General features: G+C 40.7%; 1 protein-coding gene and 1 pseudogene across 4 annotated transcripts; one reads left to right on the top strand and one right to left on the bottom strand.

Annotated features, from left to right (window-relative positions):
- Nucleotides 1-2,066: 2,066 nt before the first annotated feature.
- On the bottom strand, nt 2,067-3,620 carry LOC118750279 (annotated as a pseudogene).
- A 13,558-nt stretch (nt 3,621-17,178) lies between these two features.
- Nucleotides 17,179-20,697, top strand: LOC118750278. Of its 4 annotated transcripts, XR_004994373.1 has the most exons (3): nt 17,355-17,396; nt 17,460-17,565; nt 18,052-18,093. XR_004994373.1 is itself a non-coding variant. In XM_036485002.1 (2 exons), the coding sequence occupies exon 2, from the start codon at nt 19,922-19,924 to the stop codon at nt 20,255-20,257; it is 336 nt and encodes a 111-aa protein (XP_036340895.1). In that variant the 5' UTR covers nt 17,201-17,347; nt 19,785-19,921; the 3' UTR covers nt 20,258-20,697. The 4 variants fall into 4 exon arrangements, 2 of the variants coding, with proteins under 2 accessions (XP_036340895.1, XP_036340894.1); XR_004994372.1 differs by lacking the exons at nt 17,460-17,565; nt 18,052-18,093 and adding an exon at nt 19,731-20,062 and having other exon boundaries at nt 17,179-17,396; XM_036485002.1 differs by lacking the exons at nt 17,355-17,396; nt 17,460-17,565; nt 18,052-18,093 and adding exons at nt 17,201-17,347; nt 19,785-20,697.
- Nucleotides 20,698-21,594: the final 897 nt, after the last annotated feature.

Here is a 21,594-nt window from a genome sequence, read left to right as displayed (position 1 = left end):
AAGTCAAGAAGATGATCAGGTCAGCTATCCATAATTGTAAGACATGTATTATCTTTAAAAAACGGTCACAAACTCAACTTATGGGAACTCTTCCTCAGGAACGCACTACATTTACTCGCGCTTTCACAACTACGGGGGTAGACTTTACTGGACCTTTTGATGTTAAAAGTTACCGCGGCAGAGGTTGTCGAGTTTCTAAAGGGTATGTCTGTTTATTTGTTTGTTTCACGACTAAAGCGATTCACTTAGAAGCTACTAGTGATCTTAGTACCCCATCCTTTCTAGCGGCATTTGCACGGTTCGTAGCTAGAAGAGGATGTCCGAGAAATATCTACTCCGATAACGGCACTAACTTTGCCGGAGTCTCACGATCCTTACGATCTGAGTTTAAAGCTTTTCTGTCTGAAACCCAAGAAAAAACTATTTCGAAATACAATCATCAAATGCTGACGTGGCACTTTATACCCGCGGCAGCGCCTCACATGGGAGGACTGTGGGAAGCGGGCGTAAAAAGCTTCAAAAGCCACTTTAGAAAAATTGCGTCCGCCCACAAATACACCTTTGAAGAGCTTAGTACTCTCGTGCCTCAATTCACGGCCACTGAGTCCCTCTTCAAATAACCCTACTGACCTGGAGCCGCTTACTCCAGGCCATTTTCTCATTGGTGGACATCTTCTAGCCCCACCAGAATTAGACGTTAATGAAACTCCTGCCTCCATAGTGAATCGGTGGCAAAAACTCAAAGCACTAAATCAAACCTTCTGTAGGCGATGGAAAACAGAATATCTAACTGAACTTAAAAAACGCATTAAGTGGAAACATCCCAAGGAAAATATTAAACCTGGTGACCTGGTCGTCATCAAGGAAGACAACTTAACCCCAACCGAATGGAGGTTAGGACGAGTTGTCAACGTACACGCCGGTGCCGACAGCAGAGTACGAGTAGTGGACATCTTGACGGAGAAAGGTCAAGTCACTAGACCACTGGTGAAGTTGGTTCTACTCCCGCCATGCAACGATGGAAACTCGGAGCCGACAACCACCTCGTAAACCATTTCATCATTATATCCCACTTCCTTTTCCCACGCGATTCCACTTCCTTATATTAGGAAGGATCCCACGACTAAGGAGTTCAAAATAAAAATTCGGTGATGGTTCTTACCCGGGTTTCCCCCGAGTTGATCTGGTTACAAATAAACGACCATCATCAGATCCTAACCCAAAATACCCATGCATTGCAGAGAAGTAAATTGCGTCACATCAAAATGAATTACCAACGGTGAAAAACTAGCAAGTTTACCAATAAATAAATAAAAAAAAAACTTTATCGATATATATAAATAAATAAAATCAAAAGGAAAATATTCAAAATTTAAACTTTTTTTTAACTTGCTGGTTTTTCATCAGAATTAAGAATGATAATTATAATTTTGAAACTCACAGATATCTGGTTCCGTTCTAATTTTTGTTGGCCAGAGTCGTCAGGCTGCTTCTCCTTGTAGTCGTTTCAGCCGCATGGTTTCTTTATTCGCGCACCCCTTAATAAAATACAAATGAATTAGTTTCAAACTGTTGGATATACAAAAAAATTAAAAAAAATTGGAGAATTAGTATATTGTTACAAAGGAGCTTCTATCAAACCGATCCCACGAACCACTATGATGGCCTTGCTGCCAGAAAGTATCAGGATTGAAAGGTGCTTATAATAGCGACACAAATCCAATCATTGTTTCCTTTCCCCATTAATTCCACACCGCAGGAGGTGCTGGGCTTGTGCAAGTGGCAATCACCAATGCAGTACTGCATGCATCACCACAGCATCAAGCTCGATGTGAATTTCTACCAGCGTTGTACCAGTTAAGCAGTCCCAGCGTTCGTGCAAATTTTCGGCAGCGTTACTGTGGTACCGCTTTACTATGTTCTTCGAACGGCCACACAAACTTATACATATATATATACCTTTGTATATAAACAAAACCAAAAGAAACAACAAACATGTCTATCAGGTTGCATATCTATCCATTAACGCAAACAGAAATGGGGTGTATATGAGATACTACAATAAATGCTGTAAATACTTAGTTTAGTTTGTCCAATCACACAGTTGAGTTTCACCTACAACCGCCGTCAATTGCTCCACCTCATCCACGGTAGCTACTGCACGTTCCAAGCTCTGCGTTGACACCAGATTCGCGCAACGCGAGTAACTCTTCCAGTCAGCAGCGGTTAGAAATGCTTCAGAATCTATAAGATTTACAGCTGAATCTTGCGCGCCGCCTTCAACGCCACCACAACGTCCAGCAGCAGCGTCTGTTGTCCGTCGCATTATGCCGGTTACGGCGCGTATGCGTTGTAAAATTGTCAACAACGCTACTGTGGCTTTTTTTCAACAGCGCTATCCACTCGCTGATGGAGAGACTTTGCGCCTCTTCGCTGGCGCCTTTAAGGCAAAACTCTGCATCGCTGGAGGCAATAACTTCGATAACAAGTTGCTTGATGATGGCACGTATGGTTACAATTGCTTCGTCCTTATAGGCTGTTACGAATGAGAAGTTCCTTTTCCTCAAAAGTCCCATAACTATACACACCAATTCGTCTTCTTCCGAGCACACACTTTCCGTTTCATTGAGCACGTCACTTAGCGGCCTGTTGAGGTCAGTGGTAGCGTAACGCTCGAATTCGGTAGTGAGCATCTTATCGATGAGCTGCTCCATTTCGGTGAGTTGCATGGGCAGATGCTTGAAGCAGTGTATGCCTATCAGCTCTTGTGTTAAAATTTCCTGTGTGGTACCTATCAAGTCAAGCGTCGCCACATAATCCTGAGTGCCAAGCAAAAGTTGCAGCATGGGTTGGGTCTTATGCACTGTCGCCATCAGACTGAGCTTATCCAATGCCTCCTCGAAGTTCTGCCTCCTTTGTGCAAAACATATCACTCGAAACGAATCCACCACAGCAGACTGATGCAGCGTACGCAATGAAGCGCGCATTCACGCGCATTATAAGCAGCTTCCTGCATCTCAGTCATAATGGCGTCTTGTGATGTCATCGCATGAAAAAAACGCCGCGGTTTTTTGGGATACTTGACGTGCTATTTTCACCTCCACAATGTCTAAATAATGCGACAACTTCTCTTGTAACAAGCGTCCAGACTGCTTATTCTCTTCGCTGCTAGACGCAGCAATACTGGGAAATACAAGCGCAAATGCCGCTGGATGATTTAAATTTAATTGTTCTTTTAGAAATATATCTGGAATGGCGCTAAGGCTGACGGTATGTGTGGGCGACGTCGGCGTTTTAGCTTCGCGCTCAGCCATTGCGGCAGGTGTTTGTTGTGCACACATGCGCTCATGTCGCCTATAACGTTTACCGATTTTCGCTATATATTTATTAACATCTGTATAAGTGATTTCAGGCAAACGTGGCGTAGGTGGTATATAAGTTTTTTTCAACGAAAGCACCACCCCACTTTTTGGTGAAAAGACTGACCACTCAGGTGAAAACGAAGACAGATGTAGGCGTATGTATTTTTATCTGAAAAGGAAAATTTATATTAATTAGAATTCTTATTAACTAAACTTTTACATCTTCTTACCTGTTTGCTTGCGTAATACCTCGTGCATTAATGAACCTTCCAATGGTGTGAATGAGTTCTTTTCATTGACATATGTGTATACCAAGGTTCGGACTCCTAAAAGTGTTCAGGAGAAATCACTAAAAAATCGGAGTAAAACCAACTTTTGTAGTACTAGATTTTCATGCTTTATCCTCCTTTACGCATTCATGATAACATAAAATTGGATTTTTTTCACAAGAGGATTTAGTAACAATATTTTACTTAAACCGAAAACAGCTCATTGAAATTTTGTTTCAATTTGTACATGAAGTCAGAACAACTAAACATGTTGTATTGACTAACTTCATTCCTCCTCAGCCGAACTTAGTTTTAACCGACTTCCAAAAAAAGGAGAAGTTATCAGTTCGTCGGAAGATTTTTTTATTTTTATTTAAAAAAAAAGGGAATAAAGTGAGTAGATTCACATACCTTTTTTCAACTGTTACTATTCCCATTTCACAACGGAGTGGGGTCCGAGTACTGGTTTAAACGTTCACATATACATACGTTCCACATCGGAAAAAAACAGGTGTTGGTTATACCATCGCACCATTTGGTCATTCATTGTTCAATCAGCTTGCTAGCATAAAATAATACTCACCCACAAAACAAAATGCATTGTCATGTTGAGACATCAATGCATAAGATATTTTACATATTTTAAGGAAAACCTCAGAGACAAATGTGATATTTTATTGTAACACTGCACATGCCAGCTTCAATTCATAAATTGTACTGCATCCGTGCTACCCTGCATGTGAGGCCGGATATCACATGCAGTGACACTAAAACTGTCTCTTTTCTTGTCAGCAGGGAAGTTGCAGGGTGTCGAGAAGAACCAAACTACAATCGTCGAATAATATTTACACAGTTTCAACCAATCAATTTAATTACTATTTGATTAATATCAGCAAACTGAGGAGATTATTCATATTTATGAAAATTTTCTGTTTTGGATTATAAATAAAACTTACCTCTGCCCGTGCATGCCTGCACCTTAGAATGTATGGCATTTGGGCGATCCACTTTTCATTTTTTGTGGGTCTCAAGTGGGCATTCTACATAATCTACACGAGTCAGTTTGTGCAGTACGAATGATAAACCCCATTTACACAAACCAACCTGTTCCTATGCATCAGCGAAATAGTTATGCCCTTAACTTAATTAGCCAATGTCGATACACTCGCCACCCAACAACACATTTTAAGCATAAATCTCGAACCAACGTAAATTAACGACACAATTTCAGAGGGAACGATGTCTCAATTTGCCGCAATGAGGAAAAGGGCCGAACAGCGCGCCCATCGCTATCCGCAACCATGTCGCCTATGCGACGCAAATCATCCGATCAGGCTTTGCCCTTTGTATCGTGCGTAGTCGCCAGAAGAAAGATTGCGTGAGGCCTTACTAGGACGCTACTGCGCTAATTGCCTCGCGATGAATCACGAATTAAAAGACTGCGTGAGCGAAGGCAGATGTAAACGATGTGGCGCAAAGCACCACTCGACACTACATTTCGAGGATGAACCCAGAACATCGAAAAAGTCATGGCCCAACAGGTGGAAGAAGAAAATTCCGATGGTGTGATCTCGCTACGTGCGTCCGATTCTGGAACGGAAACGCGGCCTTTCCGTCCAGATACCGAAGAAGGTGCAATTTCAGGCGACGTAGCGGAGACTCGGCCTCTCCGCGCATTCGCAGAAAGGGGATCGGAAACTAGGCCTTTTCGACCCCTGTTGCAGCATGAGCGGAACCGGTTACGTGGAGCGGAAACCAGGCCTTTCCGCCTGCGTAATCTCAAACGCAAGTCCTCTCGACGCACACAAAAGGAAGATAGACTGGCGACTCGGCCTCACCAGCTGTCGAAACGACGTGCGTTCCGAAACGGAATCTTGGGTCACCATGCCATAGCTGCGCCAACACTTCAACCGATGATCGCTATCACTCCGACTGCAGTCGTTAAAGTAGAGTATGGCGGGCGTCTACATTTGATCAGCGCCCTAATCGACGTATGTTCTCCTCGAACTATAATAGCACTTGACTTAGCCCGAGAGTTGCAGCTGAACGAGACGCGCGTTGGCGGAGAAAGAGGCTGTCTGGTATGCTTACGAGGAAAATATGGGCAAAACAAACGGGTAGCGACTTACGCTATTGCGCTATCCAATTTTAGCAGGATAAGCCCATCTAGCAGCGCCGACGCCTCGGTGGCTGAACCGTACGCGCATATACGCTTGGCAGACCCTCGCTTTTATGCGTCCGCACCGATACGCTTGATCCTGGGAACCGACGTTTACGCAGATATCTTATTGCCTGGCACACTTCCCACAACATTTGGACCACTGCTCGCCCAAAGCACTATATTTGGGTGGGTGTTGTCCGGGGTCTTTAGAGCGTAATTTTCTACTTTTTACACATATACACGAATTATCATACCCAAAAAAAAATAATGAATTTAAATAAAGTGCATTTGAAAAAGTAACCACGTACATTTTCTTAATTACCACTTCTATTTACATCTGCAGTAGCACTCCATAGAGGAAGGACGAGCTCTACCTTAATGAAGGCCGACGCTGCCGCACGATTTTCTCAATAATATCAAGACTTGGAACACATTTGTTTATAAGAACTATGTGCGCTTGGTAGCTGAAACGCGGCCGATATTTAGTGGTTGCTTACCGCAAGGGGGCCGGGATGTTTAGGACTTAAGCCTAAATATTTCCAAAAGCTAATGCACCACCCTAATGTGTCATTCACATATGTGCACATTTATGCATGCATACTTGTACACATGTATATATATTATATATTCGCGCCGTTAGTTTAAGTTTCCCGCCGGATAAAGTATCTTTCGTTGAATTTCCCCTCAACGTCTTTTCTTTGTCCGGCGGTTCGAACGAAAATCACGGATTTAGATTTTTCACTTCTTCATCGGGAGCCCAAGGAGAAAGAACTGCAGCTACCAGGCCACATTACTTTCAGGTAAAACCATTGTAAACCAACACATATACATCAATTCAAAATACTTGGACAATTAATAAAACCATTAAACTAAAACGAGTTTTATTTGTCTTTTTTTCCTCATTTTTCAAACCTCATTGTGACCACTTTGCGCACCACACTTGAGCCGCACTGCGTCACATTTACACAGAAAGGCTCTCAAATATGCTGATTTTGTTGTCGCTGTCAAAACCAACTGATTTGAGAGAAACAGATGAGTTGTTTTTCTTTCCGTAGCGGGAGAAAGCAGCGAGAGTACGAGTGCGGTCAAATGATGAGTGGAATTTCACAATCACGGCACTGTTAGGACGCTCAGTCGTACGTTTTGTTCGAAAAATATCGCGAATGGGTTGTGGAGTAAACTCAATCGTTTTGCATATGCAGTTGAATATATCGCTCAACTTTTCCTCGTTGGAGAAGGGTAGACCGAATATCACGGCTTCAGAAGAATGCTATGATCGTTTGACCTCCTTGAGTTTATCCAACTCCTCTCTTACCTTACTAAGCTCAGCAGATAGGCCAAGTACAACAGCGGAGTCTTCTTCTAGACGACAGCATCTACTTTCCACTTTTTCAACGCGTAGTAGACTCAATACTCTCCTGTAGCTTAGCCGAGAACTTTCGCTCAAGCAAAGCGATCGCACCAGACAATTGAGTGTAGAGACCACTAATCCGCTCTTGAATACTTTCTTCCATCAGCTGAATTTTGTTTTCCGTTGATTTCAGAGCTGCGAGTACCGTTACTCTCAAGGCACACATTTTTTGAAGCAGGCGAATCTTTGAGTGAAGTTTGTGCTTTTCGCTTACCGGCTGACTCCATATGAGGTGTAAGAAAACGAAGGCAACATTGGGTCGGTCCACAGGGACAAAGCCGTTAGGGTTGTCGGATTTTCCGGGCATGCGAAGAGATGTTTCGAGTCGTGAGGGGTCTCTCCGCATGCCGGACACTCATTTGGCAAATCCGCGTTTAACCTGCTCAGGTATGAGTTTAACCTGTTGCAGTAGCCAGAGCGAAGTTGGGCTATTGTGGTACCTGTCTCCCGAGGCAGATGAAGCTCCGTCTCTTCAATGTCCGGTGGTTGTGTGCCTAGAACGGCATTCACAGGTCATGAGTCTACATAACGCGAGAATGACTCCCTGTGAATGCCGGGTCCGACGAAGCATGGTCGCCGAAAGAAATTTCGACTCTGTCGTCGTGCTTCGTCGGATTGGACAGTGACCTCACGGTTGACCAAAGCTTACTCACACCAGAGGTGAAGTTACCGGTCTTCAGATGCTCTTCCCACTTCTTCCGCTTATGTACGTTCACCAGTTGCCGAATCTCCGCGTTGAGATCCCTGATACGGGGATCTCCGGGATCGGCCTGACGAAGGCTGTCACGCTCATCGGCTAGAACAGCCGCTTCGGCAGGGAAATTTGGGCGTGGGTCCGTTATGCATTCTGCCTTTACGAAGCCAGCTGCAGCAGCGCTGACAGCCCTGCGGAACTTACGTTCACCAAGGTGGACGTCGGTTGGTGTGGAGAGCGCAGCGAATGTGTTTTCAGTAAACTCCGCGAAGCCTTTCCAATCAGCTTGAGAAAAGTTGATATAGGTCCGGTGTTCCTCGGAAGCAAAGTCGGTTGGTTTATCGATCGAGATGACTATGCGCAGATGGTCTGATGTCAAAGTCAGCATAGGTCGCCATGATATGCTGTTTATCAGACCAGCGCTGACTATTGTTATGTCTGGCGAGCTACAGCTGCTTCCCATAATCCTGGTGGGTGCGTCGTCGTTCATTGTGCAGCATGTCGAATCGTCTATCTGCTCAGCCAAGTCTGTTCCCCTACGATCGTTTGACAGGCTTGAGTGCCAAAGATCGTGGAGCGCATTAAAGTCACCTAATACCATACGCTTTTCACCTCTGAGGAGCGCCCCTATATCAGGGTGATATCCTGCCCGGCAGCAGGTGACAGGGTGTATGCACACGTTAAATATTTCGAGCTCAACATCGCCTGACCGGATAGCAATGTCCTGGCATTCTAGGGTGTTATCCCTGCGGTCGATGTCTGCTTCGATAAGACGATACTGCACGGTGTGGTGCGTGATGAACGCTAAGCCACCACCATTATCTCGCTCGCGATCTCGACGGTGCACGTTGTACCCGGCACTATTCAACAATGTTGAATTGCTGTGCAACTTCGTCTCTTGGACCGCAGCTACCAATGGAAGGTTATCTCCTCGATCTTGCTATGAAGCCCGTTACAGTTAAATTGAAGCGGCTGCATGTGGTTCGGGAGACGTGTGGTAGTGCGTGGTGTGAGAGATGTGTGTCGCCTTGACGCCATTGGCTGTGTGCGCTGCTGTGGTGGTTGCCGCCCTGTGGGGGTGGTGGGTGGCGTCGCAGCTAGGGTTTGCGACCGTGCAGCGCAACACGGGCCCCCGAAGTTCCTCGTCCAATCTCGTGTGGTGCGCAGACCTGAACCTGCCCTAAAGTGGCACCAGCCAAGGCAGGTGTTGCACTTGACTGATGTCACATTACGGAATATCCTGGTCTGACATACCGTGCAGATTGTAGGAGGAACCAAGAGTTCTTGGCGGCGGCGTGTGGGTGGTGGTGCGGTTGTGTATGTTCTGTGGTCTGTCGTGGTTTGGTCTATTGTGTTGGTATGTTGTTGTGCTGTGGTGTTTGTGTGGAGCTGCTCAGGTGGACTGGGGTTAGCCGTGGAGGCTGCTCTATTTGAGCAGCAGGGGGCCACAAACGACGTGGTCCACTGCCGATGTGTCCGTAATCCTGAGCAGACTCTTAGGTGACTCCACCCCTCGCAAGCATTGACTGAGGTGAGTAGTGGTGTAGTCGTCTCTGGCATACACAGCAGGTGTAGGTTTCTGGCCCTGGGTTTGACTATGCCAGCCCTGAGCAGAAGAATACGTACTGAATGTAGCCCTATGGACGAACGACTTCTAAGATACTTCGCCGACCTAAACGGGGTTAGATCGACGAAACATCAGCCCTTGGCCGGGTGAAACCCGAGTCATTCCGGTACGGAGAACCGGCTGTCGTGGGAATGACCCTCTTTCCTCTTTTCTTCTACTGATATGTGTTTTGTGCACGCACATAGAGACTTTTTTTTAATTTCGTCATGTTTGATTGTTAAAACTCGCACCTTAATTTAATTTTATTGCAGTTATCCTTTTTTTTAATAACTTCCATACATTTTATGCAAGAAATACTCGGTTTTATGTGATTCTAATGCCATTAGTAACTTTTTCACTCATTTTCCCAATAAAAGTTGCGTTCCAGATTACTTCGTGTAAAAACCTATAATAATAATAATACCAGATTGGCGCTTACACATATGTTAGTGTTTGGCCGAGCTACTCCTCCCACTTGTGGCGTGCGCCCTGATGCTGTCACAGAAAGCGGAGGGACCTACAGTTTTACGCCGACTCCGAACGGCGATTGTATTTTTATGAGAAGCTATTTTTCATGGCAGAAATACACTCGGAGGTTTGCCATTGCCTGACGAGGGACGACCGCTGTTAAGAAAAAGCCATTTTTCTATATTTTTTTGCGATGTTGCTTTGACGAGGGCTTGAACCCAGGTGCCGATGAGTGAAAGCGCGCACTGCTTACCACTACACCACAGCGGCAGACAAAAATTTATAAAACTGTCAAATAACAAAATTACGCTCTTGAAAGAGAGGAGCGAGAGCGAAACAATAAAAGTCACCTGGAACGCGAAAAACCATTCCATTTTTTTTTCAAATGTAAAGCGCCGTGAAGACGATCAAATGGCTTTATCAACCGTATGGCGTTATTCTTGACAAAAAACAAGCGCACTTGCCTTCTGATCGTCGTGGTGAGCAAGTGCGTGGACAAGAAAAAGAAGTTGTTTGTTGAATTGACGAGTTTATTTGAACGTTTGCGGGCAAGACACGAGCCAACCACTCACATATGCAATGCTTGACGTATTTATTTGATTGCCTCCGTGGTGCTTAGGGTTCTGTTTTTGTTTACAAATGCAACCCTGCCTATAGTTTGACATTTTCTATGAACTACAACTTCTGACTGAGAGAGAGAGCAAGTTACTCTCACAAAAATGCTTTTACTTACAGGTTTTTTGGCGCCTGGAACGCTTTACTGCAAAAAAAAACCTGCAAATCGTGAATATCGTGAGTACCTGAAACGCAACTAAAATGTAAAACAAACAATACGTGCATCTTCCACTATTTACCGATAACTTGCCGATAACGACAAGTGTACAGGATTCCATTAAAATAAATGTGCTCGGCTCAAATTTTCAGGCCGGGACGATAACGCAACCATGATTGAACGACCAGTGGGCAGATAGCCTAAATATCCAGCATTTAATTTGCCAAACAAAAGTTTGTCTGCATTTCAAAATAATTTTAGTTTGTGCAGTGTACATTGCACACAAAAGTCGATGCATCGAAACAAAAACATCGATATATCGACGCATATCGGAAAGTCCAAAACATCGGTTATGTTTGATACCAGCGTTGCCACAGACAAATTTTTTTTCCTACAAAAATTTCCTACCATAACCAATCAAAACCTACCAAACATTTTTTTGAGTTTTAAAATTTGTTTTCAATATCAAATTTTTTAAAAACATAGTTAACATAAACTAATAAAACTAAAACACAACTAGATTAATAAAAGCAAATTAACTGCGTATAACGATTAATTTTACTGTACAGACTTATCCATATGTACATATGTCTCTTTACACGTACATACATATCGTCACTAGATACGAATAAAGACGCGAGCTCAAAAGTTGATAGCGGAAAAAGAGGCATAAAAAAATTTCGGCGAAGAAAGACTCTTAACATAGGTGACGGTAAATAAAGCCGCGATAACCTCTTAGACAGCGAAGAAAGACCCATAAACTTATGTCCGCGGTCAACTATATTTTAGAGTGCAACAGTATTCCCCAAAGAGTTTTTCCGAGCTCTTTATTCGTGTCTAGTGACGATATTATTATTATTACGTCGAAGATACCCGCTCTGCGACCTAAGAAGATATATTGTGCTAAATCAAAATTGTAATCACTCCAACCTTAGGCTATTTAAAAAGCTCAGCACTTTGGATGAGGCCATGTTCCAAATTTTAGATGGAGAAGGCAATCGTTCTCCAAGATGTATCAATCTACGATTCATGCTTCGTGGACAGGCATATAGAATATACTCTGGGGTTTCTTTCACCAGCCCACAAACCCTACAGCCCGTCTCTACAGAAAGACCCATTAAATTAAAACCGTACGTTAACTTGCAGTGTGCTGTCAGGTTGCCAGCAAGAGTTCTAAGTTCAAGATGTCTTTTGGAGTTCCTGCAGGAAAGAGTTATGCATATATTTGATTGTCTTATTCCCTTTGACTTCCGCCAGTAGGTAGCAATTTGAGATTATTCCCAGCTAGCTCCTAAGTGGGTCTGCAGTGTCTCCTTTAGATTAACCACAGAAAGGCTAGGGACCATGCAAACGCATTTGGGCTTCACGCTTTGCGAGAAAGTCAGCCCTTTCGTTGCCTTCAAACCCTTCAAGGGGACGCTATTGTGGGCTCACAGGTGGTTCAAGACTTTACAAGCCTTGATGCAGTTTTAAAAGACTCTAAGGCCTTTAACGCTACCTAGGTGTCCGACAAAATATTTATTCTGGCCTCATTTGCCTTCTACGATGACATTCGCGAACACAGACTTCGATTGAGAAGACTTCGGCCTGAAATATGGTTGAGTGCGAGCCCATTGGCAGACTTTTCTGGAATCTTTGTCCAAGTAAGCCATAAATTATATCGCTTTCTAAAGGTGCCAAGTCCATTTTTTTTCAAAGTTTAATTTTTGATGCAGAATGACAGGTAATACGAAACTACATCGATTTTTCGTCTCTCCTGAAAAAATTTTAAAAATGGACTTGGCACCTTTTCATCCTTAGGTCACGATATATGGATGTCCGTATTGCATATTGGCAATAATAAGGTTTACGTTTGTACTTAGGAATCAAGTATATTTACATGTCTGCGGCCGCCATTATACGAACGCACCGGTGAAATATTTGTGTAAAAAAGGTTGCTAAAATATTTGGACATATGTACGTACATATTTTCTATTTTTCGCAAATAACTATTACTCATTGTCGCGAAACCTACCAAAATCCAATCAAGCCTACCAACCTACCAAGTGGAAAGAAACCTACCAGTTTTGGTAGGAAAAGGAGATATTTGGCAACACTGTTTGATGCATCGAATAATAAACATTAGTACCACAGTATATACAGTAATACACCTTTTCGCAGTTTTTCACCATTTGGTCCCCGAGGAGTACTTTTGGGTTGTGTGCAGCGTGTTCGATTTTCGCGCACGGCAACACTTACTGTGGGGAATTTCGCCTCACGATTACAAAAAGTACATTTCGAGGATAAAATATACACAATTATGTGTTATTTATGAACAAAATGTAGGTTAAGTATAATATTCATCTTTAATGTATGCTGATATTCATGCGTAATGAAGAATAATATCAATAGTTAAGTACATAAATAACGCTTGTGTTTTATAAACTGGAAAACTCAAATCGTAATTATAAAATTGAATGGAGTTTTCTTAAATGTAAGTTTAAAATAAAAAAAAGTCCATTGTAAGATTAAATTATTTATGAAAACCGTAAATTTTGTGAATTTATCAAGCCAAATTCTAAATTTCCGAATATATTTAAGTCTTTATTTAAAAAAAAAAACAAGGTTTGTATAGCTCTACAGATCCCAATGACTGCCAGCACATCCGCCCAGACAGTCCATTAAGCACACCCAAGTTTGAGTGATCTACAAGTTACAAGCGTTTTCAACATTTAACAGTTCATTATCATGTGCGGTGTAATATAACAAATTATACACTGAACTATGATAATGATACTAGTATATCTATAATAATTGACAAAAATTTGCAATGTTTTTACTCTTTTGCAATAGTTTCGGGCACTATTACACAGTCATGACTTGTGCCAGTCTGCCATAGTACGGTTTTTGCTCCCTGTCATACCAGAATAATTTTGTATACAACTCTGAATCAACAAAATTCATGGTCCTTCTCATTATCAACCCTGATCAGATTTTACCCCCGAGGAGTACTCAAAAATGTGTATTACTGTATATACTGTGATTAGTACTGCAAAGCCAAGGCGAATACATATAAGGTGGTATCGATTGAACAAATACAACAATTACTTGTATTTTGTTTTTGCTTTTAGCGGGCCATTGTCAAATTTCAGCTATTCTTCCCCGAATGAAAAAGGGCGACAGAAAATGCAAACACTCTCACGTTTTCACTCATTCACGAACGAAATTCAAAATTTTGACAAACAAACGCTACTCACAGCTGATGGAACAACACCACCTTATATAAATTCGCCTTGTGCAAAGCCATCGAGTTGGCTACACAAATATTATTTTATTTACAAGAAATGGCTAAGAAATTTTCATGAGTCAAATTTCCTTAAGGCAGTACGCAGTTCTTAAGGAATTTGCTACGCTTTCTACTACGGTTTTCTAAATTTTTTTGTGAAAAAAGAGCACAAGGCAACCCAGGTTTGCAACATAAATATATGCTCGTTCCATTATTTCTTGAGGAAAGAGTGAGGCAACAGGCTATGAATTATCAAAAATGTCAAAATTCCTTGGACACACACACGAAATAATGGCAAATTTTTGTTCACCGTTTTCTTGAGAGCCGCATACAGGGCATTACACATATTATATTGAACGTGTTTAAAAGCTAAAAAAATACAACTTATCATTTATTTTTAAACTGCAGTTTATGCCTTTTGAAAAAGGGAGATTACAACTTGAAGGGGGTAAATGCTCATGTCAAGTACAAGCAAACAAAAGTAAAAAAAGCAAAAAATAAGAAATAAGCGCTGTCGATCACCCCATGTGAAAATTCTGCAACTTACCTGAGGGTCAATTCCCGTTCTACGTTTTCGTGAAGTGAAAAGTATTAAATTAACATCGATATAAATGCGGTGTAAAAGTGTTACTTTTATCACTTCGCAATAACGCAGAACTAGAATCGACCCACTGACCTCTTAACCGCAGTTAAGCTTTTGATGGGAATAGGCTATGAGTAAGTATTAGGCAATTTAAAATAAAACAAAGTTTAAGTAAGAAAGTTCAAAACAAAACAATGTATTCATGAATTTTTCTTAAACTTATAAAATATTTTCGCGGCATCAATTTGCTTTTCGCGGGTTAACGTGAATAAACAAGGAGGTAATTCTCTAGTATAGGGTAACACCCCCTAAAAAAGGTCCGGAAAAGTGGGGGGGGGGGGGGGGGTACCAAACGACGACGCGTTTCGGTTTCCCTATTAACAATCTATTAAAAGTTATAAATAAAAAACTTTTGTTAAATTTCGATGTTTTCTATGAGCAATTACCACGTCAAAGATGTACTAAATCACCAGTTTCTACTTTTAAAACACTATTAAAACGTCTCCGGTTATTGTTTTATGCAAACAAAATCATTGATTTACTTTTATTTTAAATATTTCGTTAATAAAACAGAGTAAACAAACTTTGCGCTTGCCAAAATTATTATAACTTCAAATCGCTGGTATTGCCACTTTATTTCACATTTCATTTGCGCTATTATACTCAGTTTACACTATACACTTCTTCTTTTTTTACTTACACCTAAATAAAATATTCTAACCAAAATATAATAACAAATTTCGCTATACCATGGCAGCGCTACTTTTATAGTTTACAGTTATTTATCGAAGTATAGATTTTTATGGGAAAAGCGCCGCAGACGAAAATTTTTAATAAAAAATGGCGCGATTTTTAATATATATAAAATATTTATTTATATATATATATATCGAAAGAAGATACCGAAAAGCATTGAACACTGCACACACCTTGTAAGGAAAAGTGAATTATTACGAAATACTAATACAGTGACAGCACTATAGCTATTTTGGAATCTCGCGTTTCAGTTCGCAAAGATTGTCAACTTCTTTTTAGTAACAAAATAATCTATCTTAGGTTGATAAAACCATGTGTTTGTTTAGTAATTAAGTTAAATTATTGGGAAATGTTTAGTTATTGGCCCATCGTTTTTGGAATGGGGGGCGGAGGGGGAGGGGCGTGGCCCCAAACCCCCCTCATTCGAAAGGGGCCAGTCGCCACTTTACGAAAAGCCCCACCCCCCCTTGGGGACCTCCCACAGACCCCTAGGGAACCGTTTGAAAATGGGTTAAAAACGGCATTTTCCGAGGCAAACTGAGCAGTTTGAAGTGGAATATAACCCAACTAACAGAATCTGTGGGGTTTTTAAATAAAAGAAGTTATCCCAAGGTGGTTATCAGGCGAAAAAAGGAGGGCTAAACACCTTTCGCAGAGAACACCTTTGTGCGTAGGCGGCCTTCGGCCGCACTTAGGGATTATAACCCTCAGGCAGTAGAATTCTCCTTTCTGTGTAGCCAAAGAAGGGGGGCTGAACACCTTTTGCAGAGAACACCTTTGTGCGTAGGCGGCCTTCGGCCGCACTTAGGGATTATAAACCTCAGGCAGTAGAATTCTCCTTTCTGTGTTGCCAAAGAAGGGGGGCTGAACACCTTTTGCAGAGAACACCTTTCTACGTAGGCGGCCTTCGGCCGCACTTAGGGATTATAACGCTCAGGCAGTAGAATTCTCCTTTCTGTTTTGCGAAGAAAAGGAGCTGAATACATTTTACAGAGAACACCTTTGTATATTTTTAATGCTTACAGGGTTATATCCTATTTTCTTTTGTCTCTCATTCTTTTGCATATTTTGGAGTTTGACAGCTGAACTACGCCATTTAATTTGCATATGCAACAAAAGTCAGACGCATGATTTAGAAGGTGTTTTTATTTAATAAATTGTGATCAATTGGTTAATATTAAAGTTATAAAGAAAGTTATAGCTCATCGAGTAAAGTGTAAAGTGAAGGAGAATATAAAAATATATTGCTGATTTAGCTGCTTTAAGGAGAATAGGAGTGATAAATTTACGCTAATTTGCGAATTTTACAAAAAAGGGCATATTTCAAACCCAATTTGTAAATAAATTAGTGACCCAAAATTACAATAGTGGATGTTAAAATAATGGGTAGACCCTTGGCTACATGTGTGTGCAATTTTTTTTTGGATCGGGTCACCCCTTTGGACGCAATTCCCCGAAATAGGTGGGCCACTTACTAAACAGTACCCAAATTATATATTTTAATAGTGTTTAAAAAGGGAAAACAGGTGATTTAAAGCGCAGTTACCCACGGACGTAAAAACGGAGAACGTGTCAGCTGACACGAGCTATCTTATGGGATCTGCGTGTTACCAAAAACTCACCACCGCAGACCCGTGACGTACACGTTGCTTCTCTCTCTTTCTATCAACAGCACACTTGATATCTTTCTACGTACTTCTACGCTACGCTACGTACACGTTCGTGGGTAACCGCGCTCTTAGTGAATTCTTGTCGGGGTAATTGCCCGTAAACAACGAAATTTAACAAAAGTTTTTGTTTATCGATAGTGACTAAAGCATTTATCCCCATCGATAACATCGATGGTTCCATCGATGGTTTAGAAGTACTAGTAAACATCGATGTTTCCGAAGCATCGATGTTGTTTTTGCATTTCTATGATACAGTGATTATTAAATATATAGAAAGTCGTTAGTTGTGTTTGTTTGCAAATTATCCAGTAACTTGCCAACAACTCTCCAGTAACTTTATTTCTAAAAATTGGCTCTCATATAAAAAATTGCCAAAAAGGTACGCGAACGCAAATCCAGTAATAATTTGCTAGTTTCACGAACATTGGTTGTTTATTGGCAGCAAATTCGGGTTGACTTCGCGAGAGTGCACCACGCTTTGAACAAAATTACTTTATGGGGGGAGGGGGCTGCAATTTAGTTTGGCATCCTTGGAGCTCCGCATTAAGGTAGCTATGGAACGGTAGAGGGAGTTCTCCTGATTGGAAATATATATACTTTTAACCGCCGGAGTTTAAGGCTGATTCACATACAACTTTCATGTTGTTGTAACAGCATACAAATTCCCCAAAGAGATTTTGGGGAGTGTTGCTGGAGTGACAGTCCTTGGCCAGATATAAATCTGGGTCGTTCCGGTTACGTAGACCCGACTGTCGTGGGAACGATACAACTTTCATCGATTTGCTTGATAGTTCTTTGCTTTGACATATAAGATCGATGTAGGCATATGCATGAGTATGTTCACATAAAAAACGTTTAAAGCAAAGCAAAGCAAAACGAAACAAAATCTTGGGCAACTCTCAACTTTTGTCCCCTTTGGCAATCAGCTGTCTACATTTATCTTTTCTCGTGCGCTTGCATTTGAATTTAATGACAAAAATAGGGTAAATAGGAATTATTATTGCTATTATTAATGCATGTTATCTATTTTACAGATACAAATATGGAGGAAAAGGAGAACGCAATAGCTGTCAAGGCGTTTATTGTAGCATACCTACCTTCTGCGTTTCACTCTTTGTTGTCAAAGTTTGAACTGTCAAGCAAAACGAGGAAAGTTGTATGTGAATGGCCCTTTATAGTTTTTAAGTTATTTGTTGTTAAAGTTTGTAAATTGAACTAACCTCCCGGCGCTATTTCACACAATAAACACTATATTTATGTACACACTTCGGCAAAATAGTTGCATTAAAACCCCGGGCTGAGATTTCCATTTTAATTAATTAATTAATTAAGTAAAACGCGTTTATAAATGTCTTCACAAACGTTTGCACATTTCACAAACAAGCAGAAATAACAATTACGGACAGTAACAAAATGTGTGCTACCATACGTTAAAAAAAATACACCGCAAATAAGTGCGTATAATTAGGGAGTATAAGTGTACAATACGTACATTGCTCTTATTAAAAATAATAATATTAGGATCGATAGGGGTCTTACTCCTGATCATAATGGTATAATTTTTTTTTCGGGGGGAAATAATATTTACTGGTGTTATTGTAGTTCAAAGTACACAATTGTAGAAAACGTACATCGATAATTTGATTTTTCCACAAAAATCTATACTTCGATAAATAATGAAAATTTTTAATAAAAAATCGCGCGATTTTTTATTACAAATTTTCGCCTGCGCTGCTTTTTCTCCTTAAAAATCAATCAGCCTCATTGCGAGAGTCGTGCCGAATGCAAGTCGTTTTTCGAGAGTCGAATCGTATCGAAAATTTAGCGTCATTGCCTAAAATTTCCACTCGACTAGTGTATTAAAACGGAAGAACTTGGCGGCACTGCATAGTTTTCGACAATTTTCGTCGTTTACTTATTTCAGCACGACAGTAGACAATGCTAACCGATGGGCGGGGTTGTTGTAGCCGCTAAAACAACAACAACAATGCTAATGTTGTCGAGTCGTACAATTCAGCCTAATTTACGACTTACGCAATGAGGCTGAATACTTCGATAAATAATGAAAATACATTTGTTAAAAAGAACATTTTTTTTTTTATAAAAACTTGTTTTTTCTATTTTCAATCAACTTTTTTATTTATTCAAAATCGCCCGATATCTAATTTGCCATAATTTCTTTTATTAAAAAATCCCACGGTTTCTGTTAGTTGGGTCATATTCCACATCAAACTGCTCAGTTTGCCTAAGAATATTCCGTTTTTCCCCCTGTTTCAAACGGTTCCCTAGGGGCCTGTGGTAGGAGCCCAGGGGGAGGTTCGCCTTTTTAGAAAGCGGGGACCGTCCACTTTCTAGTGGGGGGATTGGGGGCCGCCATCTCTCCTCCGCCCCGTCCCCTCCCCCCCACCCCAAAAACGATGGGAGCGCTACTAAACATTTCCCGCGTGGTGCACTCTGGCGAAGTTTCCCCGCAAATTCTTAATAAAAAGTATATTTTATATTTAAATAAGTTCATTTTGTGAAATTCAACAATAAAAACCCACAAACAGTTTCCTTATTAGTTTAAATTTCATCCAGCACATGCAAACAGCTGTTTTTCGTACTGGAAAATTCTTACAAGTAAAAACTTATCCAGTAAAAACTTGCAACTTCAACTGCCATTTTTCGTTCGCTCAATTTGTGTACAAAAACTCCAAATCATGAACATTCGTAGAAACTTACTGGATTTGACTGGAAATGAGTAAACAAACACAACTATTGAAATAAGGAACTTCTGAATGTACCTGGAGTTCTTGCTGCTTGCCGAAAACCGATCAACGAAGGAAATCCATCCATTAAAATTGTATCCTTCTAAAGGAAGGGTGAAGTGAATGAAATTAATTCCAAACTTAATACGCTAACACCATGCCATTCAGCCGTAAAGGCAAGGCTAATGATCGACGAGCGCTGATCGAAAATGACCAGATTCTATACCGGGGAAATGCTATTGACGACGGTGATTCCGTAAATGATAGCTTTAACCTGAGCTCCGACTATAGCGATGAAGATGACATTAATTGTATGCCTGTTATACTGCCACCAATGGAAAACAAAGAGGCCTCTGCAATAGTACAAATGTATAGCCAAGTATCCAATGCACCACCAGATCGCTTCAACTTCACATACGCTGTATTTTACTTGTTGGGAATAGCTACAATGACTCCATGGAATTTCTTCATAACAGCAGAGGATGTAAGTTAAAATTTAATGATAGAAAAACAAAGGGGTTGACTTTAGTGTACGTCGACATGTGTGTGTTTTAGCAAATCAGTCGCGAATTTTCTCATGAAACTATTTTTTTTTTTTGGGGGTTTTGCGCAGTTTGGCTGGTTTTCACCACCGCCAGGTTATTCCTCTGCTTTTAATATATGTATGTCTCTGTTTGTTTTATTCCAATGATGTGTCCAAACGTCGCTCCACTGATACACAATGGTAATACCGCTGAGGGCCAGAACCACGTGCAAAAGTTTCTGCTTATATATGTATCATACGTCTTATTCCTTTCAATTCTTTATGTTAGTTATTATGTTAGTTATGTCAGAATGTATTATTCAGATTAAAAATTTAAATGAGTGGGACCTAGCTCCTCATGACGCCAGGTTATTCCTCCAATTTGGTAATTTATAGAATTTTAATGGAAATGAATCGTGCAAGGTTATTCCTCCAATTTCATAATTTTATAATTATTCGTCAAATTATATTTTTAGGTTTTTTGAAAAGATGAATAAATAAATTAGTAACCAAACTTTACAAAAGTGAGTGTTAAAATAATGCGTAGACCCTTGACTACAAGTGTGTCGAATTTTTTTTGGATCGGGCCACCTCTTTGGATGGAATAGCCCGAAATAGTTGTGAGCGCTACTAAACCCCACCCAAAAGATTTTTTATGGAACTGTACGATGCAGTTAAGAATGTTACTTTTTTATTTCACAGTTACTTTGTTCATACTGACAATTAAGTAGATTGTGACGGTTCGTGCTACCGTATCCAACATCTAAAATCCTCCAAATTGTGTTATTAATTTTTTGTTTATTTACAAACATTTTGTTCTTAGAATCGAAATTTGAACAAGCAAAGTGTACATATTTTGTTGGGTACGGCTCGGTTATTTGTACCATAATTTTGGGTTATTGTGTCCAAACGCTTAACCCAAAGCAAAAAAATTTTAACACACACGTGTGGTCAAACAATTAAACGTTAGTTTAAAATAAAGATTTCTAATTTTCAGATACAAATTTATGAATAAATTCGGTTTGAAATATGAACCTTTTTGCAATAAATACAACGGGAAAAGGTATTTTGCACAAAAATCCTGTGGTTGGCGTAACCCGAGTTTACATTTTCTCTGTCCAAATGCCAATTTTACCTACGTTTTCAATTGGCCCCCCTCCGTCTCCGCCCCAAAACCATTGCACAAATAACCGAACATTTCCCCTTTTGTTTTTTGCAAGAGAAGAGGTCTAATGCTCAAAAAGTAGATAATTTTGTTTCTATTTTTAATATTTTTATTGAGCTTTGTACCACGATTGTTTATTAGG

Source organism: Rhagoletis pomonella, unplaced genomic scaffold, assembly GCF_013731165.1.
Source record: "Rhagoletis pomonella isolate Grant_MI unplaced genomic scaffold, Rhpom_1.0 Rhpom_scaffold_00192, whole genome shotgun sequence".
Classification (NCBI taxonomy): Eukaryota; Metazoa; Arthropoda; class Insecta; order Diptera; family Tephritidae; genus Rhagoletis; species Rhagoletis pomonella.
The sequence above is the reverse complement of the archived record's forward strand: the minus strand, read 5'-3'. Positions and strand labels throughout refer to the sequence as shown.

Excerpts from the sequence above, each read along its gene's own strand:
- LOC118750278 (XM_036485002.1), top strand. The coding sequence starts at position 19,922 with ATGCCATTCAGCCGTAAAGGCAAGGCTAATGATCGACGAGCGCTGATC.